The sequence below is a fragment of the Schistocerca nitens genome, chromosome 5, assembly GCF_023898315.1.
Source record: "Schistocerca nitens isolate TAMUIC-IGC-003100 chromosome 5, iqSchNite1.1, whole genome shotgun sequence".
Taxonomy (NCBI): Eukaryota; Metazoa; Arthropoda; class Insecta; order Orthoptera; family Acrididae; genus Schistocerca; species Schistocerca nitens.
Window position 1 is genome coordinate 269,906,499 of NC_064618.1, and position 16,298 is coordinate 269,922,796.

The 16,298-nt window shown below is 44.3% G+C and overlaps 1 protein-coding gene across 1 annotated transcript in view; it reads right to left on the reverse strand.

Moving 5' to 3' along the window:
• LOC126260374 (atrophin-1-like) overlaps positions 1–16,298 on the reverse strand; it is a 405,613-nt gene that overhangs the window by 26,466 nt on the left and 362,849 nt on the right. Inside the window, exons 3-4 of the mRNA XM_049957703.1 lie at positions 9,582–9,747; positions 5,765–5,877 (exon numbers count right to left, since the gene is read on the reverse strand). Of these exons, the coding sequence (XP_049813660.1) occupies positions 5,765–5,877; positions 9,582–9,725 (257 nt within the window). The 5' untranslated portion in view covers positions 9,726–9,747. The remainder of the gene's footprint in view (positions 1–5,764; positions 5,878–9,581; positions 9,748–16,298) is intronic.

Genomic DNA, 16,298 nt, shown 5'->3' on the forward strand with positions numbered 1-16,298 from the left:
CAACTACTATACCAACTGAGCTACCCAAGCACGACTCACGCTCCGTCCTCACCTCAGACGAGGTACTGGCGGAATTAAAGGTGTGAGGACGGGGAGTGAGTCGTGCTCGGGTAGCTCAGTTGGTAGAGCACTTGCCCCCGAAAGGCAAAGGTCCCGAGTTCGAGTTTCGGTCCGGCACACAGTTTTAATCTGCCAGGAAGTTTCATATTAGCACACACTCCCCTGTAGAGTGAAAATTTCATTCTAAGTTTGAACGTGGTGTTATAGTCGGCGCACTAGGAACGGGACACATCATCTCCGAGTTAGCGATAAAGTGGGGATTTCTCCATTACACGAGAGTACCGTGAATATGAGGAATCCGGTAAAACATCAAATCTTCGAAATTGCTGCGGCCCGAAAAAGATCTTGTAAGAACGGAACCAACGACGACTGAAGAGAATAGTTCATCGTGACAGAAGTGCAACCCTTCCGCAAATTGCTGCAGATTTTAATGCTTGGCCCTCAACAAGTGTCATAGTGTGGACCTTTCAAAGAAATATCATCGATATAGGCTTGCTTAGCAGAAGGTCCATTCGTGTTTCCTAGATGACTGCATGACACAAAGCTTTACGCATCGCCCGGGACCGTCAGCACCGGCAGTGGACTTTAAATATCTGGAAATATGTTGCCTGGTCGGACGAGTCTCGCTTCGGACTGTATCGAGCGTGTTGACGTGTACGGGTATGGAGACAACCTCATGAATCTGTGGACTCAGCATGCCAGCAGGGGACTGTTCAAGCTGCTGGAGGCTCTGTAATGGTGTGGGGAGTGATAAGGGACCCCTGATACGTCTAGATACGACTCTGATATTGACACGTACATAAGCATCCTGCATCCATTCACGTCCATTCTGCATTCCGACGAACTTGGACAATTTCAGCAGGACAATGCCACACCGCTCACGTCCAGAATTGCTACAGAACACTCTTTTGAATTTAAGCGGTTCCACTGGCCACCAAGCTCCGCGGACATTAACACTATTTTGCATATCTGGGATGCCTTGAAATGTGCTGTTCAGAAGAGGTCTCCACCCCTCGTACTCCTACGGACTTATGGACAGCCCTGCAGGATTCGTGGAGTCAGTTACCTCCAGTACTACTTCAGACTTTAGTCGAGTCCATGCCAAATCGTGTTGAAGCACTTTCGCATGCTGGTGGGGGCGGTACGCGATATTAGGCAGGTGTACCAGTTTCTCTGGCTCTTCAGTGTAATTACTGTAAGTTCAGTATGAAAATCCTGAGCTAAGATTGGGAAAGCGGTTGTACGGGGCTTTTAACTCCTGCAAGGTGACGCAGTGTTTAGCACGCTAGACTCGCATTCAGGAGGACTACTGTTCAAACCCGCGTCCGGCTATCCTGATTTAGGTTTACGTGGTTTGCCTAAATCGCTTCAGGCAAATGCTTGAATAGTTACTTTGAAAGGGGAAGGCCGACTTCCTTCCCCGTCCTTCGCTAATTTGATGGGACGGATGACCTCGCTGTTTCGTCTCCTCAGTCAAATCAACCAACCAATGAACCATGATTTCGACAAAATTGCTTCCACAAAAAAGTGATGTGGCGATATGAACCGAACACCAGTTATGAGGGATATGGAATGAACATAAGTATGAAAAGACAAAGATAATGCTATTTTAGATTCGAATGAAGAAAAAATCAGACTCAAGCCTAACTACTTAGCTTATAGCACGAATGACTGCATTAAATTTGGGCTGGAATCCCAAAAGTGATAGCAAAAACGAAATATAGATCGGCTGGAGAGCAATAAATGAAATTAGTGCAAAGGAAGTTTCAGATATGAAGTTTTATTGCCTTCATCGCATCTAGATACAGCTTAGTAATGTCGGATTTAGTAATGCAGTCTATCTACATGCGATCAAGGCAGTAAAAGCTCCATGTCTGAAGCTTACCTTACATTAAAATATAAACAGATAAAATAACAGCTGTTTGACGTCTATTTCCAAAACTTATCGAGCGAGAATGACAAATAACAAATAGTGGGAACCATTAAAAGTGGGAAAAAAGATGTCTATGCCACTGCATGGTCACAGAATGCGTGATAGAGGATCCACTAGAACAGGGTAGTCAACCTTCTTTACTTACCGCCCACTGTTGTATCTCTGTTAGCAGCGAAATACTCGTATTCTAACGGCCCCTCAGTTCCATAGCTCTGGTGATTTGTAAAGTGGGGAAGTATCTTTACTTTATCACTTTTATAAAGCAGAGTTATAGCAAGATATAGCATATAATAATATATTTTATTTCAATACTTTACGATAACCTAATAAAATGTTATTAAAATCCCTATCGCCTACCGTCCACCATGAAAGCTCGGATAGTCACTGGTGGGCGACAAGGACAAGGTTGACTGCCATTGTACTAGAAGAAATGTGACTCGGATGAGAACCAGAGGAAGGAAAATATTCTCGCTAACAAGATCATGATACATGTGTCATATGCAGGTAAAAAAAGGGACGCGGCAAACAGGAAGGGGTGGAGAATGCTGAGCCTGCAGCGACTGATTACGGACAAAACGCATGTACACCCACATCTACTGTGACATACATACTCCTCAAACCACCATATGGTGCATGGCGGTGGAAGCCTTGTACCACTATTAGTCATTTCCATTCCTTTTCCACTCGCAAACAGAGACAAAACCTACCGTCTATACGCCTTGTCTTTGCGATCCTTACTCGAAATCTACGTTGGCGACAGTGGAATCGTTCTGCAGTCAGCTTCAAATGCCGATTCTCTACATTTTCCTAACAGTATTTCGCGAAAAGAACGTCGTCTTCCCTTCAAGAATTCCCGTTTGTGTTCCCGAAGCATCTCCATAATACATGAGTGTTTATCGAACCTACCAGTAACAAATCTAGCAGTATGTCTCAATTGCTTCGATGTGATCCTTTAATGAGACCAATTGCGAACCCCAACACTCGAGCAGTACTGAAGAGTGGGTCGCACTAGTGTTCTATACGGCGTCTCCTTTATAGATGAGCTACACTTCCCAAAATTCTTTCAGTATACTGATTCTACCATTTGGCTTTCCTACTACCATCCTTAAGGGCTCGATCCATTTCACATCGCTTTTCAGCGTTACGTCTAGATATTTAATAGATATGACTGTGTCAAGTAGCGCAGTGCTGATCCTATGCTTCAATTTTAAGGGACTGTTTTTGCTACTCATCTGTATCAATTTGCGTTTCTACTATATTTAGAGCTAGCTGCTATTCGTAATACCCACTACAAATTTGGTCTGAGTCGCCTTGTATCTTGCTACAGTCATTCGGTAACGACTTCTTCCCGTACAACATACCATCATTAGCAACAGCTCCTATAGCATAACGAGCAGCGCGAGAACTTCCACGCTGGAAAGATGAAGCAGACTAGTATTGAATTGATAGACAATCGATGTAAGTGCACCGGCCAGCCTCTGTGTGATTTACGTTTTTCCAAGCTCTCTTAAGCAGCTGCTATGGTGGTCTCTAATTTCTACGGAATGAAATACGATACGCAAACAGGTGAGAGGGCAGCTGGCCGTGAAGTTAGATATAGTAAATTTGCCAAATTCTTGAGTACAACGGACCGAGTGGTTGACGGGACTCATGCTCAGTAACAGGAAAAGAATGGACGGATAATGTAGTGCTGTCGTAAGCAAATCACGCACTACCGGGTAGCACCAGAGTTGTCGATAGGTCGACAACCCACTCCAGAGACGGCGTGTAATCCACCAACTGTCGCACCAACACGTTGCAGCGCTGGCGCCGCCAGAGATGTGAATGCGCAGTCGCCACGGCAGAGCGGGCAAGTCCAAGTCAAGACGACTACCGAGAAAACCGCCTTCTGCTTGTGTACTTCGTGCCGCATCGTCTCCTTTTATCAACTCCACATTAGTTCGTCTTCAGCTATTATTCTACAGGACTGTTTACTATCCATCCTTAGCTTCTGGAATAATACTTAAACTTCAGGACTGAACCGATTTGTACAACGTTGAGTATCTGTCAGTAAATGTGTGGGTTTTTGTTGCCAATCATTATCAGTGTTTCAGTGTCATCCTCATTCTCTTCCCGTAGTGTTTCCTTTAGCGCACTATAAATAGTTGAAGATGGCGAGTAGTAAAATCTCCTTCTGTGGTTGTGTCAAAAGTGTCATAGAAGAAATACCATCTTCCTCATCATTATTACCAACACCAATGGCTGTGGAATTTTACCCTCTGTGTCGACTGTCAACGCGCGTAATCTGAATACAACGAATTTATATTCTAAGATACAACTCATTCTCACACGAGCAGATTATGATATTAAAGTTAGTGAATGATGCAACCAGCCACGAATACTGTTCAACTATTTCGTTTTACTGCTATAACCTATTTCGAGCTATCATGCCCATCTTCAGAGGGCTAATATTTTCTCGTTTCGTAGATGTTTTGGTTAACAGTATGTCGTCTGCTCCGATTGCACAAGAATATTTTAATATTTAGGGCCACTTTATCAGTTGTTTCATTAATAAAAATATGCTGAAGTACCTGTGTTTTATGAGGCAAAATAGTTGTGTTCACTTACATATGTTCCAGTAGATGGTGATTCGTTTTGTTGTGGTTCATTTGGTTTTCTACCTCGACCTATATGTTCTTGAATTTCACAACACATGTAGTTTAAATGGGTTAGTGTGGCACAATTCACAATATTCTTACAATGCTTGTTGAGCATCGAACATGTTTTATACACTTGATGTTTTTCTTTACAATGCAAAGATTATCATTAAGCAAAGCTACAAAGGTACCATTCATTAAATATCGACCGAGGATGTAAACAGACCAAAGATGATGTGTGGAATGTGAAAGATGTAACATGTTATTAACAAAAAATATTTTCACCCTAAGCATAAACTTATTATTAAAAGAGAGTAGGATTAATTGTTTTTACTCGAATTTTTTATACTGTCAATGATAATTATTACGTTACCACTGACAGTATAAAAAAATTTGCTGTCTTTTTATAATAACATTTTGCTTAGGGTGCAAACATATTTCTGTTATTAGCATGTTGCGTTTTGCACATCCCACACGTCATCTTTGCTCTGTTTACATCCTCGGTCGATATTCAATGAATTATATATTTGTACCATTCCTTAATGATAATCTTTGCATTATAAAGAAAAACTTGAAGTGTATAACACGTTTGGGATGCTTGACAAGCATTGTAAGAATATATGTTGTGTGCCACAGTAGCCCATTTAAAATATGTGATGAATTTCAAGAACATATACATCGAGGTAGAAAAGCAAATGAACCACAACAAAACAAAGCACCGTCTACTGGAACATATGTAAGTGAACACTACTATTTTGAATCATGCGTTCGTAAAACGCAAGCACTGTAGCGTATTTTTTGTTAATGAAACAACTGATAAAGTGACACTAAATGCTCAAATATTCTTGTGCAGTGTGGAGCAGGCGACATGTTGTTAACCAAAATATCCACGTAACGAAAAAGTATTAGTGACCTGAAGATGAGCATGATAGCCCGAAACAGGCTATGGTAGTAAAATGAAATAATGAAAAAATATTTGTGGCTGGTTGGGTCGTTCACCATCATTAAAAGGAGTGGAGTTCACAAGATCCAACATGGATAAAATAAAAATGGTTATAAATATTGATGGCGATGCTTGCAGGAAGAATGTGAGGAGGAGTGTGGCAGGGTGAGGCGTGTTGGCTGGATTACTCACTTGAAGAGCAGCACGGAGACGATTAGGAGCGTGGCGAGCAGCAGCACGCAGCTGCCCACTATGACGGCCGTGGACGGGATGGCGGGGCTGCTGTGCAGCTCGGCGTCCAGCACCTGCCGGCACCACAGAGCACGCCTCAGTCACACTCCGATCCTCTGCAGGAGTTAAACAGAAACCAGCTACCCTCATATATGCTATAACTTTATGAATGGCGAGAGGCATTGCATGACCCATAGAACGGAAAAAACAGGATATGAATTGGGAGCCTTTCATAGAAGGACGAAGGTAAAGAAGAATAGCAGAAATCAGACTAACCACTAACTTCACTAAGCTTAGGGACTTCTTACAAGGGAACCTCCCCATCACCTCCCCCCCCCCCCCCCCCCCCTACAGATTTAGTTATAAGTTGGCACAGTGGATAGGCCTTGAAACACTGAACACAGATCACTCGGCCGGCCGCGATGGCCGTGCGGTTCTAGGTGCTTCAGTCCGAAACCGCGCTGCTACTACGGTCGCAGGTTCGAATCCTGCCTCGGGCATGGATGTGTGTGATGTCCTTAGGTTAGTTAGGTTTAAGTAGTTCTAAGTTCTAGGGGACTGATGACCTAAGATGTTAAGTCCCATAGTGCTCAAAGCCATTTGAAACAGAGATCACTCGAGAAAGCAGGAAGAAGTTGTGTGGAACTATGAAAAAATAAGCAAAACATACAAACTTAGTAGTCCATGAGCAAGATAGGCGAAATCAAGGATAATGTGAGCTCAGCATCGCCGTGGTCCCGTGGTTAGCGTGAGCAGCTGCGGAACGAGAGGTCCTTGGTTCAAGTCTTCCCTCGAGTGATAGCCGGCACGGTAGCTCAGCGTGTTCGGTCAGAGGGATTACAAAAAAAAAAAAAAAAAAAAATAGTGAAAAGTTTAATTTTTTATTTTCAGACAATTATTTTGCGAAGCTGCACAGGTACACAGAGCAGTACTGTTTAAGTGATCGTGTGTCAATTATCAAAGTTCAGGTACTCACACATAATCAACTTCGCTCTCCAGAATTTCAGGACATGTTCAGAGTTGCTTGGACATATGCAGGATTTGACGGTCTACACACGGAAAAATTTGAAAACTTTAAAAACATATGTTTTGACAGAGTATAGGGAAAACTGTGCGACTGTGAAACTGTTGCATTCATTTGTTGCAGTGTATGTGACAAACTTTTATGTTTTCATCACTTTTTTGGGAATGATTATCACTTCCACAAACCTAAATCGGGCAAGGTAGAAGAATCTTTTTACCCATTCGCCAGGTGTACAAGTTAGGTGGGTCGACAACATATTCCTGTCACGTGACGCACATGCCGTCACCAGTGTCGTATAGAATATATCATACGTGTTTTCCTGAGGAGCTCAGGAATCGGTTGACCTACGACCTTGCGATCAAATGTTTTCGGTTCCCATTGGAGAGGCACGTCCTTTCGTCTACTAATCGCACGGTTTTGCGGTGCGGTCGCAAAACAGACACTAAACTTATTACAGTGAGCAGAGACGTCAATGAACGAACGGCCAGGTCATAACTTCGCGAAAATAAAGAAAGTAAACTTTTCACTCGAGGGAAGACTTGAACCAAGGACCTTTCGTTCCGCAGCTGCTCACGCTAACCACGGGACCACGGCGGTCATGAGTTCACGCGGTCTTTGATGTTGCCTGTCTTGCACATGGACTACTCAGTTTTTATATTTTGCTTATTTTTTTCATAGTTCCACACAACTTCTTCCTGTTCTCTCGATTGATCTCTGTTCAGTTTTTCAAGGCCTTTCCACTGTGCCAACTTATAACTAAATCTGAGGGGGGTGCGGTGGGGAAGTTCCCTTGTTAGTCCGGTTAGTGTTTTGATGCGGTGAGCCACCAATTCCTTTCCTGTACCAACCTCTTCATCTCAGATGGAATTACAATTAAATATCATTAGCTGCTGACATCAACTGGGACAGTTGAAAATGTGTGCCCCGACCGGGACTCGAATACAGGATCTCCTGCTAACATGGCAGACGTTCTATCCATCTGAGCCACGGAGGGCACAGAGGATAGTGCGACTGCAGGGATTTATCGCCGGCACGCTGCCCGTGAGACCCACATTCTCAATTTACAATCCACACACTACATTTGTAGTGGCCCTGCCATTATACCCATTACTCGCGACAGACAATCCACCGAGTCCCGTAAGAGTTCAGTCAAATCGTGTGCATCCACACTGAAGAAGGTCATCAGCTGGCTAGCCTTAAACGATATGAAGATGTCATCTGTTCTTTCGGACATGCATTTTCTGGATGCATTCCAATTTCTGTTTTCCTCTACAGTTTGTACCCTGTACAGCTCCCTCTTGTACCACGGAACTTATTCCCTGATGGCTTAAGACACGTCCTGTCATTGTGCCCCTTCTTCGTGTTGGTGTTTTCCATGTCCGAAAGAACAGACAAATGTGTATGAATTCCTAAGGGACCAAACTGCCGATGTCAGTGGTCTCTAGACTTACACATTACTTAAACTAACTTAAACTAACTTATGCCAAGAACAACACACACACCCATGACCGAGGGAGGACTCGAACCTCTTGCGGGAGCGAAAGAACAGATTCATATAGCTGACTGATTCGCCTCGATTGGCAGCGATTCTACAATTTTCAGTGCGGATGCACATTTACGTCCGACCGCTAACGGAAATCTAAAATTAGCGAGCATGGAGGATACGGACGGGGACTGTGGAAAGATGGTGCTAGGTGAGTCGACCAAGGGACGTGCAGAGATAGTCTGTGGATTTAACATATACACTGTGGCTGAGTGGCACAATGGTTAACGTAGCTGCCTGGTAAGCAGGAGATCCCTGGTACGAGTCCCGGTGCGGCACACATTTTCACCCGTCAGCGTTGATTCGACACGAAGTCCCGATGCAGCTGATATCATTAATTGCTTTCCTTTTTCATTTCTCTCCTCTCCTCCTTTAAGTTAAATAAACAGCCATGTACTTGGTTGACGTTCGTATTCGATCTCTTCCCCTGCTATTTCCCTGAACTTATCATGCCTTCTCCTCTTATGTCAGTAGCAAGGGGAGCAGTATCTGGTCGTTATGTCCTTGAGCAAGACAACCGAACCGTACACAGTGCCTCTGTTGAGGTAGTATGGAAAGCCTAACACAGCCTCAAAAGTATACTCCTTCCTCCACACCTCCCTTCTCGCTCTTTAATTTATATAAATAGCCAACTGTCCAAGTGCTTAACTGACGTCTGTGTTCCATGTCTTCCCCTGTTATTTCCCTGAATTTGTTATGTCTTCCTCCCTTAAGCCAGTAGCAAATGGGGCGGTATCTGGTCATTGTATCCATTAGGGGGAGAAAAAAAAAACACACACACACACAGCTCCTTTGTTGAGATAGTGTGGAATGCAAGAGACAGTCTCAAAAGTATACTCTCACGCCTCACTGCTGTTCTCTTGGCTACTACAACAATTCATGTGCCCATACACTTCCTGCGAAGCACATCAGAGTTTCATAACGTGCGCAGTAGTGTTCTCTTATGTATGTGTTTGTGGTCTGTACTATGACGTGTTCACATGTGCCAGTCTGAGGAGTACTTTCTCTGCTTTATTAGTAGTTATGAATATGTGTTGGGTAAAACTGCGTTTTTCGTCATACTCCCAGGTATCGTGTGCTGTTCCTCTTTTAATGTTTGTACTGTGTATTGTAATGGATGGGTGTTGCTGTAATGGGCCTTTCTGTGACACGTATACTGTCGTGTGTGCTCAGACGAGGTGTACTGCATCGAGCACCGGTCGTCTACTCACGGGCAAGGCGTCGCAGACCTCGAAGGCGAGCAGCGGGCCGTCCTCTGAGCAGTCGCCGTCGACGAGGAAGGGCGGCCGCGGCGGCGGGGGCAACGAGAACTGCGGGGGCGGCGGGCCCCCGCACGGCCCGCACTCCTCCTCCATGTCGCGAGCCCGGCCGCGAGCTCTGCAACACAACACCAGGCGGTCCGCGTCAGCACAGCCGTCTTCAGTCAGCAGCACCAAGTATCTAGCTCGTCAGTAATACCTGAACACCACTCCAGGATTAGGCCCTAGGCGTATACTGACTGGCCGACTGTTGTCTGCAAGACAACATGAACTATGGCTTCATTGCCAGTAGATGAATCCAATGCCATTGCTTCTTTATTCAAGCAGCTCGACAGAATGCCAATCCTAAGAGCACGGGTTCGATTTCCGGCTGAGTCGGAGATTTTCTCGGCTCAGAGACTGGGTGTTGTGTTGTCCTAACCATCTTCATTTCAGCCCCATCGACGCGCAAGTGGCGTCAAATCGAAAGACTTGCACCCGGCGAACGGTCTACCCGACGGAAGGCCCTAGTCAAACGACATTTACAGCTTCCCACTTGGCCAGGCGAAGCTGAGTACACCCCGTTCCAGAGATTCACACTTTAGAAAAAATCGAAGGAGGTACCAGAAATGGAACCCTTGTCCTTCCACTGAGCAGGAGGTTACGATAACTATTCGGTTCGGAGGTGATCAGGATAGTTGACTGAAAAACATAATGATATGTGATCCTTTTCTTCCTTATGATAATACTTGCTTACGCTGCATTCTGGCAGCTGTGCCAACAGCGGTCGCAGATTACTTACACCCGTCTTAAGGTTTCTTCGTTTGGCTTCTTCTTGTTATTTATTTCACCATTTTTACGTAATTTTTTAGATCCTTGAGACTGATGCATGGGCACAGTTTTATTTTTGTCTAAAGTTAACGTCCATAATTTCTCTGCATCACATGTTATCACTTGCCCAGTCACTTCTTTTTTTAATGATTAAAAAAATTTCTTGCATTTAAGTTTTCAATGTATTTCATTTGATTACTTTTCGAAACGTTATTAGAGTTATAAGCGAACCAATTACAATTTTTGAAAATAATTATCGTCCGTGCCTGTGACTTCTAGGTTAGCGATATATCTGATTAATAATATTTCGCCTTCATTCACAATAATTTTGTTTTCTAATTACCATCAGTGCGTTACGTTGCCACTACTCCATTTTCAAGGGCTTTATAGACATAATAGGCGTACGGCGGCTTCAGATATGCCACTGTTAGGTGAAAAATTGAAGCAGGTGCAATGCCCATTATTTCTATACAGATCTCGAAAATAGAGGTGCAGCTTCGAAACGCTTTGAACAATAATTAGAAAATTTAAAAAAAATGTTGTGATTGAAGATGGAATATTGCTAATCAAATATAGCCCCAAATTGGGAAATATTGAATTGGGGGAGGAAATGATTTCCACTCAATGTTTCAGTATTGTTCCTCTTACTCTGGTAAGTTCAGGACAGACGGAACGGATATATCTCTCTTCCGATTCTCCGTATTTTTGTAAGTATTCGGTGCTTCTGGATTCCTGCCAGTACTTTCTTTACCCACAATCTACAAGATATTTTCAGTAGAGGAATTCATTGTACCTTTACTGGCCGTACCCACTAGACGAAAGTTCCACGTCAAACACTGTCAACTAATTTTACTTACACTAGTAAGTTTCAAGTAATCAGGGACTGAATTTATACATTATGAATGATAGAAACTTACCTACCTATCACTCGAAAACTGGATTTGTTATTAAGATTTACAGATAATTATGACGTGTAGACTTATATTTACATTAGGTTACAAAACTTAAGCAGAAAACAGTTCGATGAAATTTGGAGCAAACATAGAAAGCACTGCTGCTGTATAGTACATACGGTAACTGAAAGTAATACGTAGTGAGACGAACAGATATACACTGAAGCGCCAAAGAAACTTGTACAGGAATGCATATTCAAATACAGAGTTGTGTAAGCAGGCAGAACACGGCGCTGTGGTCGGCAAGACCACAAGTGTCTGGCGCAGTTTTTAGATCGGCTGCTGTTGCTGCAATGGCGGGTTATCAAGATTGAAGCGAGTTTTGATGTGTTATAGTCACGAGCGATGGCACTAAGCATTCCGAGGTAGTGATGAAGTGGGGATTTTCCAGTACGCCGATTTCACGAGTGTACCGTGAATACCAGGAATCCGCCATGTTTTAAATTTTGAATCCGGTAAAACATCAAATCTCCGACATCGCTGCGGTCGGGAAAAGATCCTGCAAGAACTGGACCAACGACGACTGAAAAGAATCGTTCAAAGTGACAGAAGTGCGACCCCTCCGCAAATTGCAGCAGATTTCAATGTTGGACATCAACAAGTTTCAGCGTGCGAAACATTCAACGAAACGTCATTGCTATGGGTTTTCGGAACCGAAAACCCATTAGTGTACCCTTGATAACTGCAGGACACAAAACTTTACGCCTCGCCTGGGCCAGTCAACACCGACATTGGACTGTTAATGACCGGAAACATGTTGCCTGGTAAGACGAGTCTCGTTTCAAATTGTAGCGAGGGGATGGATGTGTACGGGTATGGAGACAACCTCTTTTTTTGAATCCATGGACCCTGCGTATCAGCAGGGGATTGTTCCAGCTGTCGGAAGCTCTGTAATGGTGTGTGGCGTGTGCAGTTGGAGTGATATGAGACCTTTAATACGTGTAGGTACTACTCTGGCAGGTGACACTTACGTAAGCATCCTGTCTGATCACCTGCATCCATTCGTGTCCATTGTCAATTCCGACGGACTTAGGCAATTCCAGCAGGACAATGCGACACCCGACGTGTCTAAAACTACTATAGAGTGGCTCGAGGAACCTCTTCTGAGTTTAAACATTTCCGCTGACCACCAAACTCCCCAGAGCATATCTTGAATGCCTTGCAACGTGCTGTTCAGAAGAGATCTCCACATCCTCGAACTCTTATAGTTTTATGTACAGCCGTTTATCATTCATGGTGTCAGTTCCCTCCAACACTACTTCAGACGTTAGTCGAGTCCATGTCACGTCGTGTTGCGGCATTCCTGCGTGCTACACGATATTGGCCAGCTGTGGTAGTTTCTTTGGCTCTTCAGTGTAAGAACTTTGCTCAAAGATAATAACAACAGTAAAGTCACAGCGACTCATTATGGTCCCCTGGACATTACCAACGGTGGGACAAGTTCTTGCAATAGGGTGTGTGATCACCACGGACGGGAGTGCGTGCCCTGCATTGCTCCTACGCTGGTCCCAGTGTACGTAGGGAGTTCTTGTGGTAGGGCGTTCCATCCCTTCACCAGCGCGACTTAAAAGTGATAAATAGTCGTTGGAGCACATGGACGTGCTGCAATACTTCTTCCGAATGCCGCGCTGCATCCCACCCGTGCCTGATGAGAGTTACGTCTGGGTAATAGGCATGCCAGTCCATTCGCCGAACATCCTCTCATTACAAGAGCTTCTACACCTGCGCTGTCCGATGCGGTCGGGCCCTGTCATGCATAAAAATTAAGTCAGGGCAGAATGCAGTCCTGAAAAGACGCACATGGCGAAGGAGTACAGTGTCACGATAACTTTAGTCACGATGTCAGTAGGCTCTTGTAACATTGCCTCCGCACATCATAACACATGGTCCACCGAAACTATTATGTCCGACAGTGTTCCTGGGTGCATTATATGTTCCCACTCTCGTCATATGGAGATACGTCCAGCATTGTCCAACGTGGTCGTTTTCGTGTTATTGTTAAAGTTCCAGTGTGATTATGGTCTTTTAACGTAAGAGTCATTTTTGTTCGTTTAATTGCGTATTTCTTTCAGTTGTAGCAGTTCTTTCTATTTATGGTCCAAGTTCCACTGAGGTATGTTACCAGGCAGTGGCACGCAATGCGAAAGTCACTTTCGTCCCTAAGATTCGACTACCAATGCAATTAGCAGGTCAAACAGACGGGTATGAGTTCTCTTATCAACTGTATACTGGCTATGGAACATAGTGGGAAAGGCCATATTTATAATGAAACAAAATGGAAGTATGTGGCTGTATTTTAACGTGAAGATTGTTAAGGGCACGAAATTTTAACGACGCTTATTAATTTATCCTAATTTTATATTTAGATATCTAATTTACCAATCCATTACTTCTTTTACGTGGTGCTTTAATCTTAGCGTCTGTCTTTCAAAACAGAGATGCACTTCAATGATTACATACAAAAAGCTAAAAAATAGCTTGTAATCAAAGTAACAACTTATTTCGCTCGTGTGTAGAATGACTACATTGTTTCAATTCAGCCCACAGCTCGTGGTCGTGCGGTAGCGTTATCGCTTCCAACGCCCGGGTTCCCGGGTTCGATTCCCGGCGGGGTCAGGGATTTTCTCTGCCTCGTGATGGCTGGGTGTTGTGTGATGTCCTTAGGTTAGTTAGGTTTAAGTAGTTCTAAGTTCTAGGGGACTGATGACCATAGATGTTGAGTCCCATAGTGCTCAGAGCCATTTTTCTTGTTTCAATTCATATTTTCACCGACGGAACTGATATGGGTCGCAAACGGAATCCAGGAAAAACTTTCATCGCCTCTTTTCTATAGTCGCGCTGTTGATGCTGCAGCATAATTTGACTTTCCTCCTTTTCTCTTCTTTCCTCGCCTACCTCAGTCTCACTTATGGAGAAGGGAGGGGTTACCAAAATTAAGCCGGCCGAAGTGGCCGTGCGGTTAAAGGCGCTGCAGTCTGGAACCGCAAGACCGCTACGGTCGCAGGTTCGAATCCTGCCTCGGGCATGGATGTTTGTGATGTCCTTAGGTTAGGTAGGTTTAACTATTTCTAAGTTCTAGGGGACTAATGACCTCAGCAGTTGAGTCCCATAGTGCTCAGAGCCATTTGAACCATTTTGAACCAAAATTAATTCTAAGAAACGTTGAGAAACTACAATCTACTCTGCTTTTCCCAATCCTTTACCCCCCTTCTACTGGCCAGCTCGGTTTCAACACGCTGGAGTTTTCAGATTTGAATGACAGCTGCAAAATTGCTTTTATTATAATGTGGTGCGTGTTCAGCCTGCAGAACTTCTGCCAGAGGTAGTATTATTCAACACTAGCGTCTGTAAGAGGTAAAGTGTTTCTTGTTTTTCCTTCTGTCTTCCTGAACATTTTTCAGTCTCTTTTTCTGCCCTGTCTTTTCTCGGTGTCTCTCAGAAAACTTTTTATTTCTATCTTTTCTCCTCAGTTCGTGACAGCAGTCGCCTTAACGGCTGCATATGGGACGCACCGTACGGCCGAGAGCAGTTCAAAAGCCATTATCTTAGCGGCCACTCCGCCCGAATGCGAACGAATATAAAGGACGCGCATTCATCATTTAAAGGCCCCTAGAAGCACGCTGCGCGCACACATTACTCACCGCGTACGGTCGGTTCGCGCATGCGCGCACGCGCAGGTGTCAGGTATCACATTGTAATTCAAATACCTTCATTAATATTCATGCGCGTGCCCCGTCCGGCACTATACGTTACCGCATCTCGAAATCTTTGACGATGATAAAATAACCAACTGGGCTAGATCGCCGAGCCGCAAATTCCCCTCTCGACTCGTCGGGCGTGCTCACTCGTCCTGCAATTAGTGGCGTAATGCGGCGATCCTCCTCAACGTCTTACCCCCCTGGCGGCTCTTTTTGCCTCCAACAGTAGGCTATTTCCACGCGTGAAGGCATTCCTGAGTTTCTGCTGCGATGTACACCGACGTAGGAGTGATTGACCAGCGTTCGTTTTTGACGGATTCGAAGAGAAAGTTGATACACGCGTATTATATGGTGTCTTCATCCATTATATTCACAGTAGGCATATTAATATTACGGCAGTTAGACAGAACAACGTGTCACAGTGTTTACGTGTGAAAGGTCAACGTTTTGTGTTAGAGGGATGAAATAAAAAATAAGGAAAACAATGTGAAGTGAAAACTAAGAAAACCAATGTGAAGTGTCCAGCTTTTAACTTCCTATATGTTCCTCTTTAATAAGGTGTAAACGAATGAAAGTGACATCACTGTGTGTGCCGGCCGCGGTGGTCTCGTGGTTCTAGGCGCGCAGTCCGGAACCGTGCGACTGCTACGGTCGCAGGTTCGAATCCTGCCTCGGGCATGGATGTGTGTGATGTCCTTAGGTTAGTTAGGTTTAAGTAGTTCTAAGTTCTAGGGGACTTATGACCACAGAAGTTGAGTCCCATAGTGCTCAGAGCCATTTGACATCACTGTGACGACCATCTTGACAACTCACGCTTTACAACTGATGATGGTGTATGTAGGATGTTTAGGTTTTTATGTTGGTAACGCCACGTAGTGCTATGTATGAAAATCACTGACTCTGCTGTGTGCAGTCTGTGGCTGGTTTGCATTGCTAGAATATTTACTATTATAGTGTTGGGCAGCTGGATGTGAACAGCGCGTAGCGTTGCGCAGTTGGAGGTGAGCCGCCAGCAGTGGTGGATGTGGGAAGAGAGATGGCAGAGTTTTGAGAGCGGACGATCTGGACGTGTGTCCGTCAGAAAAACGAAATTTGTAAGACTGGGTGTCATGAACCTTTTGAACACTATTAAGGTAAATACATTGTTGGTTCTCTATCAAAATCTTTCATTACCTAACTATGCCTATCAGTAGTTAGTGCCTTCCGTA